This window comes from Panthera pardus, unplaced genomic scaffold, assembly GCF_024362965.1.
Source record: "Panthera pardus isolate Hobbes unplaced genomic scaffold, ASM2436296v1 HiC_scaffold_11, whole genome shotgun sequence".
NCBI classification, from domain to species: domain Eukaryota; kingdom Metazoa; phylum Chordata; class Mammalia; order Carnivora; family Felidae; genus Panthera; species Panthera pardus.
In genome coordinates this window covers 4,408,027-4,435,918 of record NW_026526666.1, presented here as the reverse complement: position 1 = coordinate 4,435,918, position 27,892 = coordinate 4,408,027, and the positions used below count along the sequence as shown (strand labels likewise).

General features: G+C 41.5%; 1 protein-coding gene across 19 annotated transcripts in view; it reads left to right on the top strand.

Moving 5' to 3' along the window:
• Positions 1–27,892, top strand: part of PDE4DIP (phosphodiesterase 4D interacting protein) — a 219,141-nt gene that overhangs the window by 60,411 nt on the left and 130,838 nt on the right. For 18 of the 19 annotated variants that reach the window (XM_019458032.2, XM_019458046.2, XM_019458038.2 and 15 more), the window contains exon 4: positions 15,297–15,407. In XM_019458032.2, the coding sequence (XP_019313577.2) occupies positions 15,297–15,407 (111 nt within the window). Of the gene's footprint in view, positions 1–15,009; positions 15,064–15,296; positions 15,408–27,892 lie in introns of those variants that run through there. The other variant, XM_019458049.2, reaches the window with a different exon arrangement.

Here is a 27,892-nt window from a genome sequence, read left to right as displayed (position 1 = left end):
CCAACCCATCTCTCCATTCCCACCTCTGCTAGGTTGTCACTCTCATACACTTCCAAGTACCTTGTACTTTTACCTTTAATAATATGACTTCTTTGTTCAAGCAAGGTCTGTCTTTAGAATCTGAGCTCCATGATAGCAAGGACAGGGTCTGTCTCCTTGACTATTAGATATGCTGATGAGTGTGGTGCCTGGTTCAGAGTAGACACGGCTCTTTCTTTTTTTGTTGTGTTTTGGTTGAATGAATGATGCTAAGCTTTTTTGCTTGGGCAACTTCTGAGTGATGCCATCCACAGGCAGTACTATTATGATTATTAAAGCAACAGCAACAAAAATCAGTAAAATGATTTTCATTTTTGGAAGAAAAATGAGGGGATCTTTCCTATTCTTGAAAAATTCTAACTCTAACTTGCAATACAAACAGGTAATTCCAATAATAAGAGTAGGTACCCAATATGTTGTGGAAGCAGCCAGGAGGGGCCCTCCCCTGGGCTTTAGGGTCAGATAGGCTTCTGTTTACTAGGTAATATCAAGTCCTAAGGAAAGTTGGAGATAGTGAAGTCAGCACTGAGTGAGAAGTGAAGAGTGATGACATTCCAGGCTAATGCTGGCACCCATGAAGAGTCCTGGAGGCACCAGAGAGCATAGTGAGTTCAGAAACAGGACGCTTTTTGTCATGGCTGAAGCATTAGAGTGCTGACTGAGGTTCAAGTTGGCTGTATCTCCCCCCACCCACTCCTCCTCATGGTCAAAGCCTTATCGTTGCAGCCACAATGATTCATGGTACCACTGCGAGCTCTTAGCTCTTATGCCTAGAGAAAGTCTTAATTTCTTTCCTAGAGGAGGATGGAGAAAATATGATTTAAAATCTAGAAAAATAATTGAGGCCATAAATTGATATGTCACCCTCCGGATAGTAGAAGCTCAGCAAATAATCTGTTTGGGTTGAACCAGTTATGAACAAACAACACCGAGTTCTGCTGGTGTTGGTCGAGCCAGATGTATGGAGAAGCTAGTCTGGAGCCTCAGGGTCCTTGAGATCTCTGAGTATCAGTACAGTTCAGCCGTCCTTTCTGCCTTGGAGTTCATTTAACTTTCTCTGACAGCGCTATTTCTGGCTGGCCTGTTTATTTTTGGTGTCCAGGGAAGTTGTTATTTGTTTTGTTTTGGTTTTATATAGTTCACAGTGCTCTAATGTGACGGTGACGGTGACATCTTGTTATGCCAGGATCGGGCGTGGTGTGGGTGTGTGTCTATGGTGGGGGAAGGCTGCAGGAACATCATCTGAATCCCTATCCTTTATTTGCATAACGACGGCTGCCAAAGATAGGGTTTAGTCAACCTGATGTAGTAACTCTGTTGTTCACTCTCGTCATGAAGACAGTTATAACAAGAAAAGGCTGTGTGGAGAATGGGTGTCGGTATGCTTCTGAGTTTTGGGGGAGAAAATGGAATGATATTATTAATATTTTATCATTTAAAAGACTCTCAAATTTCAGGAATTCTGTTGAAATTTTAGAAACAGTTTCAGAAGGAAGATTTGGTTATTGTGGAACCCAAAAGGAAAAAAAAAAAAAAAAGCAAAGTGTAGCATTTGCAGTCTCCTTTCTGAGGCAGGCATCAACAGTCAGCTTCTGGAAGCCTGGTTGGAACCCCTGTGTGGAAGTGAAAGTGAAAGCCGATGAGTGGGGGGGCGGGGGGGAGTTGACTGACTTTGATTGACATTTTCCTTGCTAAAATGGTATGTAAAAGTTATGTGTGTTCTTCAGGATGGCCTAATGTGTATGTTTTTCCAGTGTCAAAATACAGAGTGGACTCTGTGTTTCCTTTCTGTTTTATGTCAGGATTGTTAACAAAACTGTAACTTGATAAAACATAGTAACCTGTGAGTTTTTGATAGGGCTATTTGGAGGATACTTCCTCTAGCCTTCATGTTAAGGCCCCATAATCTAAGCAGGATTAACATATAGAACATTTAGAAATAGGGGCGCCTGGGTGGCTCAGTCGGTTGAGCGTCCGACTTCGGCTCGGGTCACGATCTCACGGTCCATGAGTTCGAGCCCCACGTAGGACTCTGGGCTGATGGCTCGGAGCCTGGAGCCTGCTTCCAATTCTGTGTCTCCCTCTCTCTCTGCCTCTCCCCCGTTCGTGCTCTGTCTCTCTCTGTCTCAAAAATAAACGTTAAATAAAAATTTTTTTTAAAAAAGAAATGATCAGGGCTTTTTAAAAAAATATTTACTTATTTTTGAGAGAGAGCGTGAGTGGGGGAGGGGCAGAGAGAGGGAGACAGAATATGAAGCAGGCTCCAGGCTTTGAGCTGTCAGTAGAGAGCAGGGCTCAAACTCATGAACCGCAAGATCATGACCTGAGCCAAAGTCAGACACTCAACTGACTGAGCCACCCAGGTGCCCCTAGAAATGATCAGTTCTAAACTATTTGCTTTTTACTGAATTGAATTGAATTGAATTGGACTTTGAATCTTTATCAATGAAAATCCTTTGTGAAAGGCAAAGGACCGAGCAAGTTACCTCTCCCAGCCTAGGTTTCTTTTTTCTTCTTTTTTAAGTAACAGCTTTACTCAGATTTAATGTACACACAATGAAATTCACCCTTTTAAACTGTACAATTCCATAGTTTTAGTATAGTTTCAGTATATTTGCCAAGTTGTGCAACAATTACCATTACCTAGTTACACCACATTTTCATCTCCCCCCAAAACCTCATACCTATTTACAGTCACTCCCCATTCCCTCTCTCTGCAGCCCCTGGAAACCATTCATCCACTTTCTCTATTTGCCTTTCCTGAACATGTCATATAAAGAGTCATACAATCTGTGACTTTCTGTTTGGCATCTTTCACATTAGTACAATGTTTCGAATGGTCATCCATGTTGTATGAGGTATCAGTATTTCATTCCTTCTTATGGATGAAAAATATTCTGTTGTATGAGGTGCCTGGGTGGCTCAGTTGGTTGGGCAACTGACTTCAGCTCAGGTCATGATCTCACAGTTCATGGGTTCGAGCCCCGCATGGGGCTCTTGTGCTGACAGCTCAGAGCCTGGAGCCTGTTTCAGATTTTGTGTCTCCCTCTCTCTCTGCCCCTGCTCTGCTCACGTTCTGTGTCTGTCTCTCAATAATAAATAAATGTTAAAAATATATATATTTTGTTGTATGGATATCCTAAACTTTGTATCCATTCATCAGTTGATGGAGGTTTGAGATGTTTCTATTTGTTAGCTATTATTAATAATGCTTCTATGAACATTCGTATACAAGACTTTGTGTCCACACATTTCTTGAGATTATAACTAGGAGTGGAATTGCTGGGTCATATGGTAATTCTGTGTTTACTACCCTTTGAGTCCTAATGATTTGGTGTATTCATCTTGAAAATGGGGAAAACTATGTTTTATATAAGTTCAGGTGGTCAGATCCTCCAGGGTCACATGGAAGATTATTTACGGTGAAGGATAGCTTTTTCTTTCTTTCTTTTTTTTATTCTCATTAGTTAACATAAAATGTAGTCTTGGCTTCAGGAGTATAACCCAGTGATTCATTACTTACATGTAACACCCAGTGCTCATCCCAATAAGTGCTCTCTTTAATACCTATCACGCACTTCCCCCACCCCCATCAACCCTCAGTTTGTCCTCTGTATTTAAGAGTCTGTTATGGTTTGCCTCCCTCTCTGTTTTTATCTTATTTTTCCCTCCCTTCCTGTATGTTCATCATGTTAAGTTTCTCAAATTCCACAAATGAATGGTATCATATGATATCTGTCTTTCTCTGATGGACTTATTTCTCTCAGCATAATACTCTCTAGTTCTATCCACATTGTTGCAAACTGAACAATTTCATCCCTTTTCGTCTCCAAGTAGTAGTCCAGTGTATGCGCATGCGTGTTTGTGTATCACATCTTCTTAATCCATTCATCAGTTGATGGACATTTGGGCTCTTTCCATAACTTTGCTATTGTTGATAGTGCTGCTATAAACATGGGGGTGCATGTGCCCCTTCGAATCAGCATTTTTGTATCCCTTGGATAAATACCTAGTAGTGCAATTGCTGGGTTGTAGGGCAGTTCTATTTTTAATTTTTCGAGGAATCTCCACAGTTTTCCATTGTGGCTGCACCAGTTTGCATTTCCACCAGCAGCGCAAAAGGTTCCCCTTTCTCCACATCCTCGCCAACATCTGTTGTTTCCTGAGTTAATTTTAGCCATTCTGACCGGTGTACAGTGAGGGATACTTTTTTAAAAGATGCAGGGACATGAGGTAGAAGGGGAAGTACTTTATCAGTCACGAGGGAATCCCAAGTTCACAGGGGTCATCTAGTGTCACTATTAAGGCCCTGTTGAGTATACAGTGTGGGTCAGACTGTTGGGAGCAGTAGTCTGTGCTTCTCCACTTTCTAGATGAGCAAGTCAGCTAACTTCTCAATGTCTCACTGTCCTGATAGTACAGTGAGATGTCCTGATATCTCCTGAAAGGAGATAATAGTATCTAATCTTCTTACTTCACAAGACAAAATGAAATACTATACATGGAAGTCCTTTGTACATTGTCAAATTCTATGCAGGTGATCGTCATGAAGGCAGCATAATTGTATCCAATTAGTTTTGTAATACACATCGAGGAAATTCAACTTTTGTATTTCTTCAGCTTAGATTTTGTCAGAAAAGCATAGGAACTTCCAGGTACATAGATGTATTATACACAAAAATATTTATATGTGAAAAAATCCATCTTCTTTCTTCTCCCTGCCCATCTCTTCGTGTCTACCCCTATCTTCCAAGTTGGGCTCCTGGGTTGGATTCCACTGGATGTTAAAAAGCAGCAAATACTCTCCAACCATTTGTATGCCCTTCCCATAGGGCTGCTTTGAAAATATGACAGTTAGAAAAGTTATAGGTTAAATAATCTACTGGGGATCATCGTTGGGTTCCAATCATCATTGCTGGTTTTGTCTTGGAAATATGGCGTCCTTCGTGCTCATTAATCTCCTCCTCACCTTCCTGTGAAGGCAGCTGGAGCTCTGTCAGAACAGGTCGACTCCCACCACCTTCTAGGGCTCTACTATCAGAGAGCTGGTGGTGTGCTCTGAGATTTCTTCAAAAAGTTTTAGCTTTCTCACTAATGCTACCTTTGGTAGTATTGTTTCTATGAGAAAGTGTGCTTTGCACATGGAATCTCAGGATAGGTGAGGATCCTCCAGAGCTCACTAGAGGTGATGTGTGAAGACTTAACAAAATCCCCGACAAGTGGTCTTTTAGCCTCAGCCAAGTCCCTTTTGTGACAGGAAATATACTGTCCCTCATAATGTAAGTTCTCAGTAAATATTTGATGTATAAATAAATGGATGGAGTGTGGTAAGAGTTCATTACATCCAACTCTACTAGAGAATTTATCCTCCTATCTAATTCATAGCTGCCTCCCTGTAATTCCTAGTTTCATTCCCTTTGAAATAGTTTTTAAAAATTATGACCTATTTTACACAATAGGAACATACAAAGAACAATAAAATACTTGTCCTTGTACCTAATATCTAAACTTTAACCGATATTATTTTCATTCTCTTTGCCTCAGATTAAAAAACAAAAGTTAGGGGTGCCTGAGTGGCCCAGTTGGCTAAGCGTCCAAATCTTGATTTTGGATCAGGTCATGATCTCATGGGTTTGTGAGTTCAAGCCCTGCATGGGACTCCATGCTGATGGCACAGAGTCTGCTTGGGATCCTCTCTTTCTCTCTCTTTCTGTCACTGCCCCGAACTCACGTGCATGTGTGAGTGCTGTCTCTCTCAAAACATAATAAACTTAAAAAAAACTTAGCATACAGATACAGTGGTAACCCTCTTAGCAACCTACCCAGGTCCCAGAGTCTCCTTTCCTACACTGAATTACTAGTAAGTATCTTTCCCAAAATCACACAATTAGAAAATAGCAGAGCTGGGATTTGAACCTAGTTCTCTTTGGTTCCAAAGCTATTGCTCTTTCCATAATGGCATGCTATCCTGCCTGGATAAATATGCACAATAGTGATAATATTTATTGCCTATTTATTCATGGGTAAGATGTCAAGAGTTACTTAAAACGCTACTCTCCTATTCCTCTGTTTACCTAAGTTGCTCGAGAATAATTTTATTTTCATGACATGTAGACATGAATTATCATAGATATCAAATTAATAGAGCTTAAGTTGCAGAAGTTATATTTGAAAAGAATGTCAATTAAGATGATTAGTCATTTTCAGTGGAGTGGAACTTTATTTTTAGGGGAGAGATTAATATGTTTTCAAGCATTTCCATTATGAGAGCAATCTGGGGGGTCTGAAGATGATTAAGCAAACGTGAAGCTGAGTTTTTTTCCAAGGCCGACTTGACAGTTGCTTATGTTAATGGGGCATGACATACAACAGCTGGGTTGTAATCCTGCTATTGTCGGCATTGACTGAGTCCTTATTAAAGTCTTATTTCCAGTCTGAACTAATACGTTAAGCAGCGGGAAGAAGAAATTAAAGAAAGGACAGGGGAGAGCCATTAATGTGTGAGGGGAAAAAATATTTTGAGAGAATAGTAAAGATTTTCTATGTTCTGTGTAAAAGAAGGAAGAACAAAGATAGACGTCTGTCGCTTGCTCAGGAACCCTCAGCATCATTTTCTTTATTTCCCCAGCAATGCAGAGTTTATAAAAACCTATAGATCTACGACCTGCCCACAGAAGGCCTGATTTCGGAGGTTTAGTGTGCGGCCCAGGGTTGTGCATTCTGTTTGTCAAAGCTACAAAACCTGAACAAGTAAAACAAAACACAGCAACAAAACCATCTCCCTAGTACGCAGCTGCAGGCCTTCTTTCCTTGCTCTTTTCTTCGCTCCTTGTGCAGATGGGGAGCCAGGATCTGCCTGCCTGGAGGAACACAGCCAAGACCCTCACCCTGACTTTTAAGATCTTCCTGCAGTGTCTCTGTCCTTGCCATCCTGTCTCTCCCATCACAGATGGTGTGTTCAGACCAGGAGGGCCCTCTGCACCTGTACCTGTCTTCTACCTGCCGGGATTGCCTCATGCTCTCCCCTGAGCCTCGCCAAACCCAGTTCACCCCTTCAGGAGAGCTGAAATGCCAGTTCTCTGTGGAACCTTCTCTGACAGCTTCTCTTTCCTATTTTCTACAGTTTCTATTATTTGTACAGTTCATATTGTCCTTTGATAGTAATTTGTCACGTATTATTCCCTGTTGGTTTATTATTTTTTAAAAAAATTTTTTTTAGTGTTTATTTATTTTTGAGAGAGAGAGAATGAGCAGGGGAGGGGCAGAGAGAGGGAGGGAGGGAGGGAGGGAGACACAGAATCCGAAGGACAGAGCCTGATTTGGGGCTCAAACTCACAAACTGTGAGATCTTGACCTGAGCCACAGTCGGACACTTAACCGACTGAGCCACCCAGGCACCCCATTATTCCCTGTTTGTTTAGAATTCTTACTCAAAGTTCGGAATCTGCCTTATACATTGAAGTTAGTTTGTTAGACAAGTTTGTTTTAGTTATAAAATAACATTTTATAAAGAAGAATACCTTTAGAGCAGAAGACAGGAAATAATACAGAAATTAATGCTATTGAAACCAAAACAAAGTAGAACAGATCAATGAAACCAGAAGCTGGTTCAGTTAGCAAAATTGATAAACCACTAGCGAGTTTGATCAAAAAGAAAAAGGAAAGGACCCAAATAAATAATATCGGGAATGAAAGACGAGAGATCACAGCCAACACAGCAGAAATAAAAACAATAATAAGAGAATATTATGAGCAATTATATGCCAATAAAATGAGCAATCTGGAAGAAGAATGTCTTTAGATAAGCTCTTCATCCTGAAACAACTGTGTAATCTTATATACAGATTGAGTTCTATTAGAATGAAATCCAGAGAAGTCAAAGTGAGCAGGTTAATTATTCATCAGTTCTTTTATTCAACAAATATTTGTTGCACAGCTGTTGTATACTAGGTTCTGTTCTTGGAACTGGTGATATAGCAGTGAAAAAAAAAACAGGAAAAAATCCTGCTTATCTTATGGGGTCTACATACTAATGGGCAGAGACAAGAAACAAAATAAACAAATATAATATTTTAAACAATGAAAGTGTATGGATTAATAAACAGTGAAAGGAGTGCAGGGGTGAGGCCTAGGGAGAGTTATACTTCTTTTTTTTTTTTTTTTACGTTTATTCATTTTGAGAGAGTGTGTGTGTGTGCAAGCAGGGGAGGGGCAGAGAGAGAAGGAGAGGATCCTAAGCAGGCTCTGAGCTGTTAGCATGGAGCCTGATGTAGGGATCCACGTGAGGCTCAAACTCACAAACTGTGAGATCATGACCTGAGCTGAAACCAAGAGTCAGACGCTTAACCGACTGAGTCACCCTGGCACCCCGGAAGAGTTACAGGGGCACCTGGGTGGCTCAGTGGGTCAAGCATGTGACTTTGGCTCAGGTCATGATCTCATGGTTTGTGGGTGTGAGCCCCGCATCCGGTTCTGCCCTGGCAGTGTGGAGCCTGCTTGAGATTCTCTCTCTGTGTCCCTCCCCCATTCACGTGCGTGCTCTCTCTCAAAGTGAATAAAAATAAAATAAAATAATAAAGAGCTCCTGGGTGGCTCAGTTATTAAGCATCTGATTTCGGCTCAGGTCATGATCTCATGGTTCATGAATTGAGTCTCACATCAGGTGAACTTGAGCCCCACTTCGGGTGAGTCCCTCTTCTCCATCTCTCTCTCTGCACCACCCCCCCCCCATCAGTTGTGCTCTCTCTCAAAAAAAATTAACATTAAAAATAAAAATAAACAAACATAAATAGGGTGGTCAATTCCTTGAAGTGATATTTGATCAAAGACACAAAGATGAGGAAGACAATCAGGTATCTAGAGACAGAGAAGGAGTGTACCATATAGAAGCATCAACAAGCCCCAAGGCCCTGAGGAAGGAAGGTGCTTGCTGTTTTTGAGAAACAGCAAAGAGAGAATGGCTGGAGCAAAGTGTGTAGGGGGAGAGTCATTGGAAAAAGGAAGACAGGGCAAGGATCCAGGCTCCAGATTCCGTAGTGCCTTGGGCCTATGGCCTAATGACAGCATTTCACTCTGAATTTGTGGGAAAACCAGTGGGATTTCCAGCAGAGGAGTAATCTGTTGTACTTTCAAGGATCACTGTGGCTGCTCTGTTAAGAATAGAATAGGGGAGCAAGAGTGGGAGCAGAGAGACCAGTTAAGGGGGTTCTTTAAATAATTTAGGGGAGACATCAATCACAGTATCTTGGGCCAGAGTGGTAGAGGTCCAGTGCAGTGGTACTTTATAAACAGATATAAAGTAGAGATAATAAGATTTACAGACAGATGAGATGATGTGTATGAGAGAGAAGAGACCAGAAGAACTCAAAAGGTTTTGGCCCAAATAACTGTTACAAATCGAAATGGGATCCACTGGGGAAGAAACGTGTCTGCTAGGAAAGATCGGGAGTTCAGGTTCAGATGCCGCAAGTATGACAGGTCTCTCTCTATTCGAGTGGCCATTTCTACTAGGAAGTTAGACACAGATTGGAGTTCAGGAAAAAGGTCTAGATGGGCATATAAATTTTTTCTACAGTAACCATTCTAGCAAATGTAGTTTCTTTGGAGCTATTAAAACACACCTTTCTATATTATTGGAAAATTGTGAGAATAATAACAGCAGGCTAGCCCCTAACTAACAAATCAAATCAGCAAGAAATAAAATACATATGAAATATTTATCTATTCATTAATTCAACAAATATTTAGGGGCTGCTTCCTAAATACTGTGCAGTGACAGAGCACAGATACCAAATATGCCTTTTCAGCCCTCGAAACACTCTAGTATGGTCAAGGTGATTGTAAGCGGGCTGTGACTGCACAGTGGGCTGAATGTTCCTGGGGAGCTCTGCTTGGCTGTTGTGGGAGCCGAAGGATTAGAGAACGACGAGTGAGTCCTTGGCCTTCCCTTGGGCAGCTCACAGACTAGTCGGAGAGACACAAACACGGGAAAAGTTAAAGAGCCCTAAAAGATGTAAATAACCCTTGAAGACCACAGACAAGCAATGTCATGAGGCACCATATGAACACTTGCAAATGTTGATGTTTGCCTTAGGAGTTCAAAGAGGGAGACCTCTTTCCAGGCTGGGGTAGCAGGGAAGGCTTTTGTTTGGGTGGGATCAGAACTAGGACTTGAAAAAAGAGTCAGCGTTTCTTGAGGGGATGTGATAGCATTTTCCTTTATTCTAAGAGTGATGGGTTGCCTGTGAAGGGCTTTAAGTAAGGGAGATGTCAGGATAAGATTTGAGCTTTGAAAACATTACTTTGACTATAATATGGAGAACAGATGGCTATAGTGAAGTCTGGCAGACATGACACTGTTGCAAAAGTCTTTGCTCTGAGGTCTGCTGTGAGAATGGAGCATTCAAGTTGAGTAAAGAGCTGGATGTGTAGGGCTAGATCTTGGGGGAGAGAACTTAGGGAAGGTTTGGGGGTTGTTTGGGAGACAACAGCAATAGCCCTAAAAGTGGATAATATCTCTGAGGGAGAAAGTATGAAGAGAACACAATCAGAAGGGGGAGAACTAACCATTGTTTAGGCACTTTAAGGACCTGGGGGTGGGGGGGAAGAAACAGAATAAGGGCCAGAGAGATAGAAAAGCAAAGTATCACTGGGTATAAGAGAAAACACACATTAATGTGCAGAAAGATGGCACAAAAACAGACACATAGACCAATGGAATAGAATAGAGACTCCAGAATTGGACCCACAAATGTATGGCCAACTAATCTTTGACAAAGCAGGAAAGAATATCCAATGGAAAAAAGACAGTCACTTTAACAAATGGTGCTGGGAGAACTGGACAGCAACATGCAGAAGAATGAAACTAGAACACTTTCTTACACCATTCACAAAAATAAACTCCAAATGGATGAAGGACCTGAATGTGAGACAGGAAACCATCAAAACCCTAGAGGAGAAATCAGGAAAAAAACTCTCTGACTTCAGCCGCAACAATTTCTTACTTGACACATCTCCAAAGGCAAGGGAATTAAAAGCAAAAATGAACTATTGGGACCTCATCAAGATAAAAAGCTTTTGCACTGCAAAGGATATAATCAACGAAACTAAAAGGCAACCAACAGAATGGGAAAAAGATTTGCAAATGACATATTGGATAAAGGGCTAGTATTTTTTTTTTCAATATATGAAATTTATTGTCAAATTGGTTTCCATACAACACCCAGTGCTCATCCCAAAAGGTGAAAGGGCTAGTATTTAACATCTGTAAAGAACTCACTAAACTCCACACCTGAAAAACAAATTGTCCAATGAAGAAATGGGCAGAGGACATGAATAGACACTTTTCTAAAGAAGACATCCAGATGGCCAACAGGCATATGAAAAGATGCTCAATGTCACTCCTCATCAAGGAAATACAAACCAAAACCACACTGAGAGACCATCTCATGACAGAGTGACTAAAATGAACAAATCAGGAGACTATAGATGCTGCGAGGATGTGGAGAAACGGGAACCCTCTTGCACTGTTGGTGGGAATGCAAACTGGTGCAGCCGCTCTGGAAAACAGTGTGGAGATTCCTCAAAAAATTAAAAATAGATCTACCCTATGACCCAGCAATAGCGCTGCTAGGAATTTACCCAAGGGATACAGGAGTGCTGATGCATAGGGGCACTTGCACCCCAATGTTTATAGCAGCACTTTCAATAATAGCCAAATTATGGAAAGAGCCTAAATGTCCATCAACTGACGAATGGACAAAGAAGATGTGGTTTATATATACAACGGAATACTACTTGGCAATGAGAAAGAATGAAATCCTGCCATTTGCAGCAACGTGGATGGAACTGGAGAGTATTACGCTAAGTGAAATAAGTTAGTCAGAGAAAGACAGATATCATATGTTTTCACTCTTATGTGGATCCTGAGAAACTTAACAGAAGACCAGGGGGAAGGGGAGGGGGAAAAATAAGTTACAGAGAGGGAAGGAGGCAAACCATAAGAGACTCTTGAATACTGAGAACAAACTGAGGGTGGGGGAGAGGGGAAAGTGGGTGATGGACATTGAGGAGGGCACCTGTTGGGATGAGCACTGGGTGTTGTATGGAAACCAATTTGACAATAAATTATATATAAAAAATGTGCAGAAAGAAATATCCAGGTTGGGTAAGAATACCCTGCATTCATATGGAACCTTACTTTCCATAAAACTTTTTTTTTTTTTTTAAGTAGGCTCCATTCCCAGCATGGAGCCCAGTGTAGGGCTTGAACTCAAGACCTTGAGATCAAGACCTGAGCTGAGATCAAGAGTTGGATGCTTAACCAACCGAGCCACCCAGGTGCCCCTTCATAAAACTTTTGTTTATTTATTTTTTAAATATTAAAAAAAAAAAAATATTCTTTATTTTTGAGGGAGAGACAGAGAGACAGTGCGAGTTGGGGAGGATCAGAGAGAGAAGGAGACACAGAATCCGAAGTAGGATTTAGGCTCTGAGCTGTCAGCACAGACCCCAACACGGGGCTTGAACCCACAAACTGTGAGATCATGACCTGAGTTGAAGTCGGACGCTTAACCGACTGAGCCACCCATGCACCCCTATTTTTAAAATATTTTTAATGTTTATTTATTTTTGAGAGAGCCAGAGCACAAGTGGGGGAGGGGCAGAGAGAGGGAGACACAGAATCTGAAGCAGGCTCCAGGCTCTGAGCTGTCAGCACAGAGCCCCATGCAAGGGCTCTAACTCACAAGCAATGAGATCATGACCTGAGCCACAGTCAGATGCTTAACCGACTGAGCCACCCAGGTGCCCCTTAAAACTTTTATTAAATTATCTTATGTGATAAAATAATCTAAGGAGACATCAAAATCACGATTAAACACTAATCTAGAATCTGACAGCCTGTTCCCCCTGTGCAAAATGGTAGTAGGTAGATAATAAGTAGATTGTAAGTAGGTTATTCCTCTAGGAGCTTAGACCAGAAAAGGGTCTTAAAAACCACCTACTTTCCAACCACTTCATTTTATAAATGAGGACACTTAGGCCTCTGGAGAAGTGAATTTCCAAGGTCATACAGCTATTTAGTAACAGGTCAGACCAGAAAAGGATCTTCTGAGTTTTTATTTAGATTTCCCTCTTCTTCACGGTCTCTAAGCCTGAATGACACTCATTTATTCTCAAAGCATGGATTTAATGAAAATAGCTAAATGAATTTCGAATGTGTACAATTTTTAGAAACAAATATTTTGTCTTAAGATACAGTCAATGGTAAGAAATGTTTTGCCTACTTATAACCCACATTTATTAGAGAGAATGTTCAGTTCTTATGCCCTCCTGAGGCCACTTTATTCACTCAAACTTTTTCTATCTTTCAAAGGACAGGGCAACTGCAACTCTTAGTGTAGCTTTTTCTCATCATTCCAGTGCGAATTAATCACTCTTTCTTCTGGGTTCCCATAGATGCAATGTTTTTCAAATTTCAGTATGAAACATACCCATGGGTCATGAAGTCAATTCAGTGGGTCACTCCCCAGAAGAAAAATAGAATAGAAAATATCAGAGCACATCACACATAGTGACGGTAACATTACTTGGTGAAACTTTTACTTCAGTTACGTATGTGTGCATATGTGTGTGTGTACTGGATTGCAGTATAAAACGAAAAAAGTTTGAAAAACACACAGGATTGGAGGATTCTAGTGTAAAACACACCCCATATGTATATGGCCACCCAGCTCTTTGAGAGTTGGAACTGTCTTCATCTTTGTTTCATTCATACTATCTGGTGGGTCCTCAGGAAATGTTGATTGGAATTATTATGAGGAATTAAGAATTAGAAGAATGAAGAGCAGGTAGGTGAGGGAAGAAATGAGCATTTGATTTAAGTATAAAGGTTTTAGTTGCCTTTACTTTAGATGTTAATTTTTTTTCCAACCTAGTATTACTGGCACAAGAACCTGGGTTTCATGTCTGTGCTGTGGGATGGTCTCCCGGTCACCTTCAACGTCCCGTGTGATGTGATATAAATAATACTTCCTGCTAATGTTGCAGCTGTCACTCAAGGATCTTAAATTGCTTTACGAGCAGGATCTGGTGATGAGTGCCTGGCTCCACTTGGCAGGTGCCTGAGTTAAGAACCAGTGACTGGCTGAAATCTCTGGGCTCCAGACTGACGCCTGCCTCCCTCCCTCCCTCCCTCCCTCCCCCAACCCTTTCTTTCCATCATCCCTTGGAGGAAGGAGCCTTTGACCCCACCTCTTTGTGAGGCAGTCTAACTGGTAAACAGTTTGCAATGATTCCACAGGGAACTAGGAGGGGGGTGGGGGTGGCTGTAGTGTGGGGGAGAGGGGTGGGAGGCCCATGGTTTTAGTAAAGGCTGTTTATTTAATTAACTGCCTCAGGGCTTGAGAAGTCCAGGGAGGAAAACTGGGAAGGAACTGATTAGAGGTGAGCCCTGGATCATCAAAGGAAATTGGAGAACCCACCAGTAAATAGCTCTTTAAGATTTGCACCTGACAGAAAGGGGGTGTTTGACATGTGGTCCCCATTTTACGTACACATGCTCTTTCCTATAGAGCATGCTTGCTTGCTCTGGCCACACTGCTTTGGTTTGTTTTTTGTTTACTTTCGTAAACTCTACTCCCAACCAACGTGGAGCTTGAACTCACACCCTGAGATCAAGGGTCGCATGCTGTACCAACCGAGCCAGCCACGCACCCTCCTTTGGGTTTTACTGTGCAAATCAACCACCAAAAACTTAAGTGCCCACTCACACACACAGACCTTCATGTCCTTCTGTTTTGTGTAAGCCCACCAGCACCTTGAAGTATTCCCACTCCCCATTTCCTGGAAACTTCTGGGGGTCCATTTTCTCTTTTCTGAGAAGCTGTTAACTGCCTATAGTTGGGCCCGGGAGGCTCGGGGAGGGTGACAGCCCAGTCCCGGCTCGGAGTCGGGTTACACCACTTGTGTCTGAGTTCACGCAGCATGTTCCTCTGTCAGGGATTCCGCAAATATCTCCCAGAGGTAAAAAAGGAAAGTGCGCTGCGCTCCGGCACCCAGAGCAGTGAGCCCCGGTCCCAGGTCCCCGAGAGAGCGCCAGCCACCGGGGTCATGTCGCCATAGCCTCAGCAGCTTCTGGGCGGCTCGCTTCAGGCCGCGGTGCAGCTGCACTATGTTCCTAGGGTGAGGGGGCGATCGGGCATGCTGCTCCCCATGGGCTGCCCACCATGTCTAATGGATATCGCACTCTGTCCCAGCATCTCAATGACCTGAAGAAGGAGAACTTCAGCCTCAAGCTGCGCATCTACTTCCTGGAGGAACGCATGCAGCAGAAGTATGAGGCCAGCCGGGAGGACATCTACAAGCGGGTGAGTGCAGGAGGTGGCCCACCCACCGCTACCTTACCCGGGCTCTTTCTAGGGCTCATTCTATCTCCCGCATTGCTAATTAGGGAGGGAGGTGGGTTCCACGCCCCAGTTCCGGTTGCCTGAACCTGACCAGCCCAGTGACCTCGGACAAGCCCATTTCACCTCGTTTGTGCTCATTTTGCACTTTCCTTCTGTGTAAAGAGAGGGAGCTGGACTAAATCAGAGGCTCTCAAACACCTGTGGAGGTATTCAGAATAATCACCTTTGGGAGCTGGTTTAAAATGTAGATTCCCTGCCTCACCCCCAGGGATTCTGATTTACTAATGCAAGGCAAGGGGAGCTTGGAAATGTGCATATTTTTAAAAGTTTGTTTTCATAATCTCTACACCCAACATGGGGCTCAAACTTGGGACCCCAAGGGTCACATGGTCTTAGGATTGATCCAGCCAGGCACCCCCTAGAAATTTGCATTTTTTCAAGGCCCCAGCAGGTAGTTTCAAGGTCGTACCTTCAGCTAGAGAAGGGCCCCTTCTCGTTCTGACCCAGTGGGGGCAGAGAGAGAGTTGATGGAGCAAAGGGCAGGCGCTGAGCATGGTTCTGTTCCCTGAGAAATTCTTGTCTGCTTTGGAAGATGATTATCCAGATAAGCTTTAAAGACCAAATTTTAGGTATCTTCAGGCTTAGGACTAGTTCACCTAAGAATGAAGAAGAGGGTGCTAACAGCCTAACAGCTTGCCTGAGGCGGGGGAGAGGGCGGTGCTTCCCGGTCTTGGTTGATGGGTGAGTGATTTTGGTGGGGAAGGTGGGGGGGGGGGTGGCTAAGTGGGGGTGAGATGAGGCAGCACCTTGGTAAGAGGACACTAGGCTTTGGGATGAAGCTTCCTAACTGGTTACCACAGTATTGGTTTCCTCAGCCCCCTTAGTGTCTGGGCAGGCTCTGAAGTGGCCTGAGTGACCTGGCTAGAGCTGGTTGCCTCTGACTTTTTCAGAGCTTCTAGATCTCCAGCTGTTTACACCAGAAGACTGTATACAAATATTATCGTTGTCTGTGTGTGCCTGCCCGATCCTCTTGAGAAGAAGGTTGGGAAGCTTTTGCAGGCTGCCAGATAATATGTTGGATCAGAAGAATAACTGGTGTCTTTGAAACCCAAGTATTTGGTAAATTCAATTAATATGCACAGCTAAATTCTAAGGGATTTAGCTCTGTTTTTGCTCTGTCCTGGATTTTAACCTGAATTTTCCTGAAATTGGTCCAGACTCACCTTTCATCTGTTATGTGGCTGTTGAGTGAGCAATTCTCCATGGAGTTGCCAGGGTCAAGGTCAAAGAAGATATTGCCAAGTAAGGGCTGGTAATGCAGAGAGATGGAGAGGCAGGGAGAATGAATGGCAGTCTTTGCCTCAGGATAGGAATAGTGAATGAATTTGTTCATTGGGCAGAGGGAGGAGCACTTTTCCATTAACTGTCTCCCAAGCAAGGCTGAAGGAAGGGGCAGTTTCTTAGATCATTTGAGGGAAAGGGTTTTTTGTTTTGTTTTGTTTTTAGCTTGAATCAACTGACTGCTTGAATCATTTGGTCTCACCCTCTCCTCTACGCTGGCTAATGGAGATAGTCTTCAGGGAACATTTTGGGTGAGGCATGGGATGGCACCATTCCTCTCCTGGAGAAGTGTGATTAAGAAGATTCTAGAGGGGCAGGGTGAGGGAGTAGTCACAGGACATTGTCGCATGCAGAGGTGAGAACCCTGTTTGCCACTAGGCCCTGTCTTTTCCCAGTCTTAAGTACAGAGTCGTCAGGTACTTAACTAACATGATTTAAGACCTCTCAGGCTACCGTGTCGCCTTCCTTCCCTTCTTACCAAATCTTTTTGTGCTCCATCTGTCGTATTACTCATCTCATTTGGCTATGATTATTTGGGAAGCACTAAAAGTTTAAATTAAAATGGCCTTCTTCTTTGGAAAGCAAAACACATAAAGCCATTATCAATCATTAATATCATAGTTGAAATTAGTTTATCCCACTATGTAGTGATTGATAGAAGCCACTTTGGGCGGTTCCATTTAAAAAAAATTTTTTTTAATGTTTATTTATTTTTGAGAGAGAGAGAGAAAAAAAGCACAAGTGGGAGAGGGGCAGAGAGAGAGGGAGACACAGAATCCGAAACAGGCTCCAGGCTTTGAGCTGTCAGCACAGAGCCCATTGCGGGGCTCAAACCCACGAGCCTTCAGATCATGACCTGAGCCGAAGTCAGACACTTAACTGACAGAGCCACCCAGGTGCCATGGGCAGCTCCATTTTGATGGAAGGACAAGCGATCAGAAAAACACCCCAGCTGGAGCCCTGGACAATCAGGCAACCTGGCCAAGTTCCTTAACCTTTCTGAGCCTGTCCCAGCCCCTGTAGAATTGGCATTAAGAATACTGCACAGCACCATAGGCACTGAAAATTATTTGTAGAGAGTATGAATAAACAGCAGCCATGAAGATTAAGTAAGAAGACTTATATCACAGCACGTTGTAAATTCATAGCTTTAGATGTATGTGGGGGAGGAGGGGTAGTAGTTCACCAGTAGTAATACCAGTAGTAATAGTTATTAGATTTTAAAGTGAGAAAGAGGTTTGGCTCTCTTAATCTCACCCTCAGCCATACCCATGAATATGTCTTATGTTCATCCTTACAAGTCACACTGTGAGTCCATAAGGTTAGGACAATGACAGTGACAATCAGTAGCTGTGTGGGTGAAGAGATATCTGGGGTGACATGGCAGGGCGTCACATGGTAAGTCAGGTGGTTCAGGTATGAATTTAGAGCCCTGTTCTGTGACCAAACTTAGCTTGATTTTTCTTTAGCGTTAGAAGGACACTTCTTTAAATATAGTAAAAACATGAAATCACACCCAGCTGAGTCAGGATCTGCGATAACTTGGGTGTTGTATGGATGATTCTTTTAAATAAAACCAGTGTTTGTGAAACATGTAGTGTAAGTCTCTTGTGGAATAGTAATTGTTTTACCATTTTATGTATTTTTGCCACAGCAGATTTTTGTTGAGATATTCACTAAAGAGTGAAAAATTACTATCTTAGTGTAGACAAACATTTCACCATGATGGCTGCAGGCAAGGGAAATAGTAGGAAACTTTAACAGAAAAGGGCTGGAGAGAGGGTTCAATCTTTTTTTTTTTTTAAGTTTATTTATTTATTTTTAAGAGGGAGAGAATGAGCAGGGGAGGGGCAGAGAGCGGGGGTGGGGGGGAGGGGGGCAGGGAGGGGCGGGGACAGGATTCGAAGCAGGCTCTGTGCTGTCACCGCAGAGTCCAATGTGGGACTCAAACTCACAAACTGTGAGATCATGACCTGAGCTAAAGTTGGATGCCCAACCGACTGAGCCACTCAGGTGCCCCAAGGGTTCGATCTTTCTCTTTCCAAGTAGCAAGTCCTCAGGTAGTTGATTGAGGGAGAGACTAAAATCGATATAATCCTTAATCGTAAAGGCAGCAACACGGATATTTAATCACATGAGGAGTTGTAATAGTTACAGAATTATGTAAAAACCTAGAAGAATCCACTTCAAAGCAAGTAAATTAAAAATGAGTTAAGGGTTTCTCTCTTTCGAGCTATTCAGAGAATTCAGAAATAATCTTAAAACTCATACTAGCTATGGATTAACAAAATAGTATTGCATTATACATAAAAATTGGTTCTGTGAGGCTGCAGGCTTTTCTATTGAATGTCCATTTCTGTAAGCAATAAAAAAAAAGAAAAACCACAGGAAGAGATTGCTTACCCTCAGCACAAAGAAGCTGGGGCATACGCCTCCATGATGAGGTACCACTGCCCCCTCTCTGTAGCAAATATTAATTGTAGGTTCAGTGTTTGTGGGAAGACAGTTTTGAATGCATAAAGCACAGAAGGGAGAAACCACTGCGGTACATACAGCTCCTGATTCTGGAGCAAAGTTAAGTGAGAAAATGCTGTAAGTGAACCACAGCTGAGTATGGCCCACCCCTAGGGAGACTGGCTTGTTAGCATTTCTGGACTGCAGCTGCTCTGGTGAATAATTTCTGGGTGGCAACTTGGCTGACTTCCTCGTTGTTGATCATCCAATCCTGCATCTTCTCGTAATAGCTGAGTGTGGCATAGAAATATGCCCAACCCTGGAATTTATGAAATCCACTGCTGTGTGGTAAACACCCAGTCCCCACACAGCACACAAAACCACCATCTCCTGAGTCTTTAGCCCATGATGACTACTTACTTGTTAAACTTGTGTGAATGTATTATTACCCGAGGTTGCTTTAAAAAAGATTTAAGATTCCATTTTAAGAATGGAATTTAAAATCTGACAAGGCCAGATCCGATAACAAAACCTTCAGGAAAAACTGAATGTCATCATCCTGGACCAGGCAGAGTCCGTGTTTAAATATGACATAATTGATACCAGAAGGTTAAAGTGGTCTGGGCCTTTAGACAGGAGTTGGAAGAGTTGTGTTTCATTGTATGTTGGCCCTCCAGCTGCCTGACTTCTCTGAGCTGCGGTCTCTCGTCTTGCGGACGGTATTTTTCCTGAGCAAACTTTGAAGTTTATACATAACATGCTTCTGTAGTAGATTTTAAATCATGATAAACAGCCTACTGACTTTATTTGTCTCCTAAATTTTCATCATTTCTACCATTCGGTGATCATGGGCATAGTAGTTAAGAGCAATGAACCCAACAGACCTGAGATAGAATCTTGATTAACTACTTGCTACCTGCATTAATTTGGGAAAATACTATAATTTCTCTGAGCTGAAGTGGGTGTGGTAATAGCACCTATCTTATAGGACCTGAGGGAGGATTAAATGAGCCAATTAGTTGAAAACAGCACAATGCCTATCAGACACTAAGCCCTCAAGAAGTATTTGCCATTATGGTGACAAATTGAGAGATGGCAGAATTATCCAGATAAATCCAATTACTGGATAAGTGCAGTCATTTGTTTATTTATTTTTTTAAATTCTTTTTTAATGCTTATTTATATTTGAGAGACAGAGACAGAGCATGAGCAGGGGAGGGGCAGAGAGAGGGAGACACAGAATCCGAAGCAGGCTCCAGGCTCTGAGCTGTCAGCACAGAGCACCATGTGGGGCTCGAACTCACGAACTGTGGGATCATGACCTGAGCTGAAGTTGGACGCTTAACTGACTGAGACACCCAGGTGCTGCCATTTTTTAATTTCAAGTCAGTTTTTCTCCCCTCAGTAGTGGATTTGGGACCATTTGTTCTATTTGTCTCAATTCTCCATTGTAGTTTGCCTGTAAATAAATAATATAATCCAAGTGTCCCCATCACAGCAGATCTACTGTCACCCTCAAATACAAATGTTCCTCCAGAAAGAATAAATAAGAAAGGCTGGGTTCATTAAGTTTCTGGTTTTTAAAACCAATTATTTTCTTTAGTAATAGTAAAAAGTCCTTGGCTTTTGCAAAAATTATTATGACTGTGGTTATAATTCAACACTTTTCAGCATCTTGATTTAATACTTTGTCATTAGGTTGGTCAGGTTTTTAATTCAGTTCATCTTGGTTTTTTATTTTTTAAGAACTATCTTTTTTGTAATTGAGATATGGTGGACATATTGTATTTATTTTAGGTGTACAACATAATGATTTGATATATGTACATATTGCAAAACGATCACCACAATAAGTTAACATCCATCACCACAAATAGTTACTAAAATATTGTTTTCTTGTGGTGAGGAATTTTAAGATCTGTTTTCTTTGTTAAATTTCTTTTTGGTTCACTGACTGATTTTCTTTAGTTCTAGCCTGATTTCTTTAGGTTTTGGTAGTATGATGGGTAACAGTATACATGCGGCCTTGCTGTTCTAAGCACCCAAAAGTTCAGTGAAGTCCCACAGAACTCCGTCGGGCTATATAATTTAGGAACTTTGACTTGAACCAGTGGAAAGTTATTACAGAAGGACTAATATCTTTGGGGGATATCAAAATGTAGGGACACAACTTTTGGACCCAATCAGAAAACCTGAATTTTGAATCTATATATTCCTAGCTACATGTCCTTGGCCTTGTCCATAACTTCTTTGAGCCTTTGTTTCCTAAAAGGGAGACATAAATTCCTGTCCTGCCTTCATCCCAAAATGCAAACGTGTTTTAATGTGTTAGATGTTAAATAAGTGTGAAGGATTATTACTATCCTGCGTACTTGGAGACACATACTAGAGCGTGGGTGCCCTCTCAGGTTATTTACTTAAAAATAGTTCTCTGGGGCGCCTGGGTGGCTCAGTTCGTTGAGTGTCTGACTTCAGCTCAGGTCATGATCCCACAGTTTGTGAGTTCGAGCCCCGCATCAGGCTCTGGGCTGATGGCTCAGAGCCTGGAGCCTGCTTCCGATTCTGTCTCCCTCTCTCTCTGCCCCTCCCCCGTTCATGCTCTGTCTCTAATAAACGTTAAAAAAATAAATAAATAAAAATAAAAATAAAAATAGTTCTCTGGAGGGCGCCGGGGTGGTTCAGTCAGTTGAGAGTCCGACTTCAGCTCAGGTCGTGATCTCACAGTTCGTGAGTTCGAGCCCTGCATGGGGCTCTGTGCTGACAGCTCAGAGCCTGGAGCCTGCTGCAGATTCTGTGTCTCCCTCTCTCTCTGCTGCTCCCCTGCTCACACACTGTCTCTCTCTCTCTCTCTCTCTCAAAAATAAATAAAGATTAAAAAAAAATTTTTTTAATTGTAAATAGTTCTCTGGCAGCCTGGTGTGAGCACAGCCCCTGTAAGCCCGGGTCTGTGCACACTGTGTGTGTGACTCCTCGTTCTCAGCTTTCTGAGGTCTGTGATGGTGTGCCTGTCCATTTCCTCCTCTTTTTGGGAGAAGAAGTAAGAAGAATGTAGGGAGGCTCCATTCATTAAATAGTTGTAACAAGTATTTGTGTTCTTGGTTTAAAAAATGTATCATCTTCACAGCTATTAGGCCAACTACTATATAAACAAAACAGGCACAAAAAAAAAAAAAAAAAAAACAAAAACCCTACCCCCCAAAAACTGGAAAGTAACATATATTGACCAGGGTGTGGAAAAACTGGACACCCTGTGTATTCCCAGGAAGCTGCTGTGGAAATTGGCATGATGATTCCTGAAAAAGTTAAACCTAGAATTATGCTATGATCCAGCGGTTCCACTTCTAAGTATGTACCTCAAAGAAGTGAAAGCAGGGACTCAAACAGATATTTGCACACACACATTCGTAGCAAAATCATTCATGGTAGCAAAAGGGTAGAGGCAGCCTGAATGTCCGTTGACAGATGAATGGATAGACAAAATGTGGGACCCATGTGCAATGGGATATTGTTCGGCCCTAAAAAGGAAGGAAAGTCTGACACATGTGTCAGCATGGGTGAAATTTGAGGACATTATGCTAAGTGAAATAAACCAGTCACAAAAGAACAACTATTATATGGTTTCACTTATATAAGGTACCTAGAGTAGTCAAAAGCATAGAGACAAACAGTAGAATGGTGGTTGCCAGAGGCTGGGGAAGGGTGCAGAAGGGGAGATACTGTTTAATGGGTATAGTCATTTGGGAAAAAGTTCTGGATATGGATAGCTGTACAATATGCATGTATTTAAGGTCGCTGAACTGTATACTTAAAAATGGTTAAAATGGTAAATTTTATATTATATATATTTTACCACAATAAAAAAAACTTTTTCAGCAACTTTCCCGTAACTGTTATAGTTAGTTTAAAATATTGTGGAAGCCTTGACCCAAAAAAATTTGTTGTGTGTTTTTGCTTAACGCAACTTTCTCATTTTTAAGAGCTTTTCATTAGAAGTCATAATACTTGCCTTTTGAGAAGAAGAAAAATTTTTCTTTGAATATTTAACTCCTTTTCTTCCAGTCACTAGGAAGTAAATCTGAAACTAAATTCTGGAGCCTAATTTAATTCTATTCCATTTATAATAATGTCCTTAACCATGTCTACAAAATATGTATTTCTGTATAGATTTACAATAAAGCTATTTCCTCTTTCTATTAGTTATGTACATCTAAGTTCACACACTGATAGAAATAGCATGATATAGTTGAAAGAATAGGCATTCTAAATTCCTGTCTCAAATGTTTCCCTTGTTTGCATTATCACCTTGGCCATCGTTCACTTACTCATGTTTGCACACATGCATTCACTCATTCCAGCATCTATTGACTGCCTACTGTATGCCAGCTACTGTGCCAGATGCTGGTGGAGAAAGATAGCAAGTAAATAATACTGGTATAATAAAGGCTACCACAGAGCTATGTAAGATTGCTCTGAAGTCCTAAGGAGAATGACAGAATCCACCAGGAAAGGCTTTGCAAGTGTGTTAAGTTCGAACTGAATCTTAAAAGGACACCACAAGAATAGGGAAAGCATTTTAGAAGAAACAGCATATACAAGGGCACAAAGTCATGAAAAAGCATTGTGTGCTTGGCATACTTCAAGTGATTCCATAGGGCCAGAACATGGTATCAAGGGCTTATAGTTGCAGTAGGATGAGATTGGAAAGGTGAGCAGGGGATAGATGAGAGAGAGCTTTGGATTTATCCATTCATTAATCAACAGAATCAACAGAATACCTGTTACATTCTGAGTACTGTGCTGACAGTTGGGGTTTCAAAGATGAGTAAAGATAGAGTGTGATAAATAGCAGTAAAAGATTTGTATACACAGCATAAGCAAACTCAAATGAGGCATCTCTAACCCAACTGAATAGAATAGATGGATCAACAGATCCATCTGTTACATTCTGAGTACTGTGCTGGCAGTTGGGGTTTCAATCTGACTGAATAGAATAGATGGAAGGCAAAATCTACAAAGGATTCTTGGAGGAGATGACCCCTGAGCTTTGTCTTCAAATGAGAGTAATGATTAGTCAGTCCTGGATGGTCAGGTGGAAAGAAAGGGCTTTTGCCAGAAGCAAATGCCAGAGGCAAGAAATCACATGGTGTGTGGGGAATTGGAAGTGGTTTTGTGTTGCTAAATTTGAGTGCTAGACACAGAATGAGGCTGAAGAGCACTGGGGCATAGTTCTTTGTGCCATTTTAAAAAGTGTAGACTTTATCCTGAGGAAGATAAGGAGCCATTGGTGGGCTTTAAGTAGTAGGGAGCAGCCTAGATCCTTCTGGTGGGTGGGGAGGATGGAGTCAGGGAAGAAAGACAGGAAGTCAGGAGGACAGGCCAAACAGGAGAGATGATGAGGGCCTGAGGGCCGTGGCAATAGTAATAGAGGGGAGGGAACCGATCTGTGAAATATGCAGGAGGTAAAATATCTGTAGGATTTGGGAATTGATGGGATGGGAAGATTAAGAGAAGGAAATCAAGAAGACTGCCAGGTTCCTGGCTAAGACAAGTCACTTTCTGGGCCTCTGGCTCCTTGTGTCTAAAATGTGTGGGCTGGACCAGGATGGTCACTAACATCTCTCCCAGCTCTGAAGTTCTGTGGTTCTGAGCAGCCTCTTTGGATACTCTGACCTAGTGAAGGTAGTTGCTTCCTCTCTCCCAGTCTGTCAGCAGCTCTGATGCCTTCTCAGGAAAGGAAGTGCCAGCAGAGCTGAGATGGCTTTAAAACTGCCAGCCAATGTCAGGAAAATCTAGTGCTGTTACCAGGTAGCTGGAGTTATAATTAGCCTAGTTGCTAGGGAAAAACTGAGATTCTGTAAGCATGGACTGCCAGAAACAGCTTTTCCCTACTTGATGAATTAGCTTGTTTGCAGGAACCAAGTGGATATGGATGGAGTGTTTTTAATGTGTTCTTGGAGAATTCAGTTTTTGCCTCAAGTATAGGATATGTTAAAAGCAATAAAAAAAAAAAATCAACATCTTGTCTGTGGTAGGAGGAGTGGGCACAATTCTGCTTTGAAATATATTTAGCTAGCTGGGAAGAGACTTATTTTCACATGAATGGAGATAAACAAGAACACAGAATCACAGTGTAGAGCTAGAGAAGATCTTGGAGATAATTCCTATAACTCCTTTACTTTTTTTTTTATATTATTGTTATTTTATTTGTTAGAGAACCAAAAAATCCATTTATACTTTATAAAAATCAAATGATTTTTCAATAAAAACAAAATTAACAAATAGCTAATATACAGTATAATAGAGAATGCTTTTTAGCATGTAGCATGCAAGAGAGCAGTTTTTCTTTTTTTTTTTTTTTTCTTTTTTTTATTCCCTCCCCTGCCCCCTCAGGGCAGTTTTTCAACTGCTACCAAGGATGAGACACTGTAGGTAGGAAATTATAGAAAAATTGGAGGATTATAAGCATAAACAATGACAAAACATTTTGTCAATTAGGATAGTTCTTATGGGGCACCTGGATGGCTCAGTTAGTTGGGCATCCGACTCTTGATTTCGGCTCAGGTCATGATCTCGAGGTTCATGAGTTGGAGCCCCACATTGGGCTCTGTGCTGGCAGCATGGAGCCTGCTTGGGATTCTCTGTCTCCCTCTTTCTCTTCACCTTTCCACTCGTTCTCTCTCTCAAAAATAAGTAAACATTTTTTTAAAAGAATTTTTAATAGTAAAAATTGATTATACTCTGAAACTAAAAGTAGTATGATTAATCAAAAAGTTTTGGATACTAGGATACATTTCCCCAGATAGATTTTATCTGTAAATTCAATGTAATTCCAACAATATTTTTTTATTCAAGTATAATTAACATACAGTGTTATATTACTTTCAGGTGTACAATATAATGATTCAACAATTCTATACATTTCTCAGTGCTCATCACAATAAGTGTAGTCTTAACCCCTTTATCTAGTTCACCCATTCCCCCACTGGCAAACACATTTGTCCTCTGTATTTGTCTGTTTTTTAATCTCTTTATTTCTGTTTGTTTGTTTTATTTCTCAAATTCCACATGTAAGTGAAGTCATATTGTATTTGTCTTTCTCTGACTTATTTCATGTAGCATTATATTCTTTAGATCCATCCATGTTGTTGCAAATGGCAAGATTTCATTCTTTTTTATGGCTGAGTAATATTCCAGTGTGTGTGTGTGTGTGTGTGTGTGTGTTGCATCTTTTTATCTATTCATCTATCAATGGATACTTAGGTTGCTTCTATATCTTAGCTATTGTAAACAGTGCTGCAGTAAATAAACATAGGGGTACATATATCTTTTCGAATTGGTGTTTTCATTTTCTTTGGGTAAATATCTAGTAGTGGAATTGCTGGATCACATGGTAACCCCTTTACTTTTTAGGAAAGCTTTTTATGTTAAAACAATTGTACATTCATAGAGAAGTTGCAAAAATAATATGGAGAGTTTCTATATACGATTCACTTAACTTTCCCTAATTTATTGTAAAGATGAGGAAACTGAGAGGGGAGCCTGGGTGGCTCAGTTGGTTAAGTGTCCAACTCTTCATCTCAGCTCAGGTCTTGATCTCAGGATTGTGAGTTCAAGCCCCATGGTGGGCTCTATGGTGGGCTCTGTGCTAGGCATGAAGCCTACTTAAAAAAAAAAAAATATATATATATATATACATATATATATACACATATATATATGTATATATATATGTATATATATATGTATATATGTATATGTATATATGTATATATATATATATATATATATATATATATATATGTAGAAACCGAGGCCCAGAATAGTAAAGTCACTTGCCTAGGGTCACAGAGCAACCTAATGATCAAGTTGAGACTGGAATCCAGGAGGCCTTGCTACCTGTCCAGGCATTTGCAATGACTTCCTTGGTCTTAAAAGTTCAAGGGTTATATGCTTGTCAGCATATAGACTTTCTTCTCCTTTGCACTACTGCAAATCACAGATAAATGATTCTGTACTCTGTGTGTACAAAAGGAAATATTTATTTCCTCAGCCTATATACCCCTTCTCCAGGCGTTTCATTTATGTTTCCATAAGCCATTATGAGCTCTTTTTTTTTTTTCTTCTCTGCTTCCTGCTCTTGGCCTCTAAGCAAGTTCAACTTTATAGAGAAATGGGGCTCTGTTACACATGGAGAAGGCCCACAGCGGGGGCTGGTACAAACTGGAAAGGGGCCTGCCCTATCATGTTAAATAGCACCTAATCCACCCACACACCAGAAGACAGTGCTCCAACTTGGTACATGCCGTTCTGTGGGGAGCTAGTAATAGTCAGGTGGCTTTTTGCCAAGCAGCTTTAGAACGGACTTTGGGCTACGCTGGGCAGTTACCATCCCTGTTATTTGGAAACTTGGCTTGAAGAGGTTGGGAGTAAATGAAAGACACTGGCTGCCTTGTAATGCCAGCTTTTCATCTCCCAACCTCATGCAAGGCCCTGGTGCCATGAAGGGCAGGAAGCCACATTTCTATGCACACAGCACCTTACAAAGTCCAAATGGAAGCTTGAGGGGGAAGCCCTCCTCTGAGCCTGTAAGGGTAAGTGGAAGGAGGCTGCCAGCATGAAAGCCAGTGCCTGGAGCTGCAAAAGGATAGTCT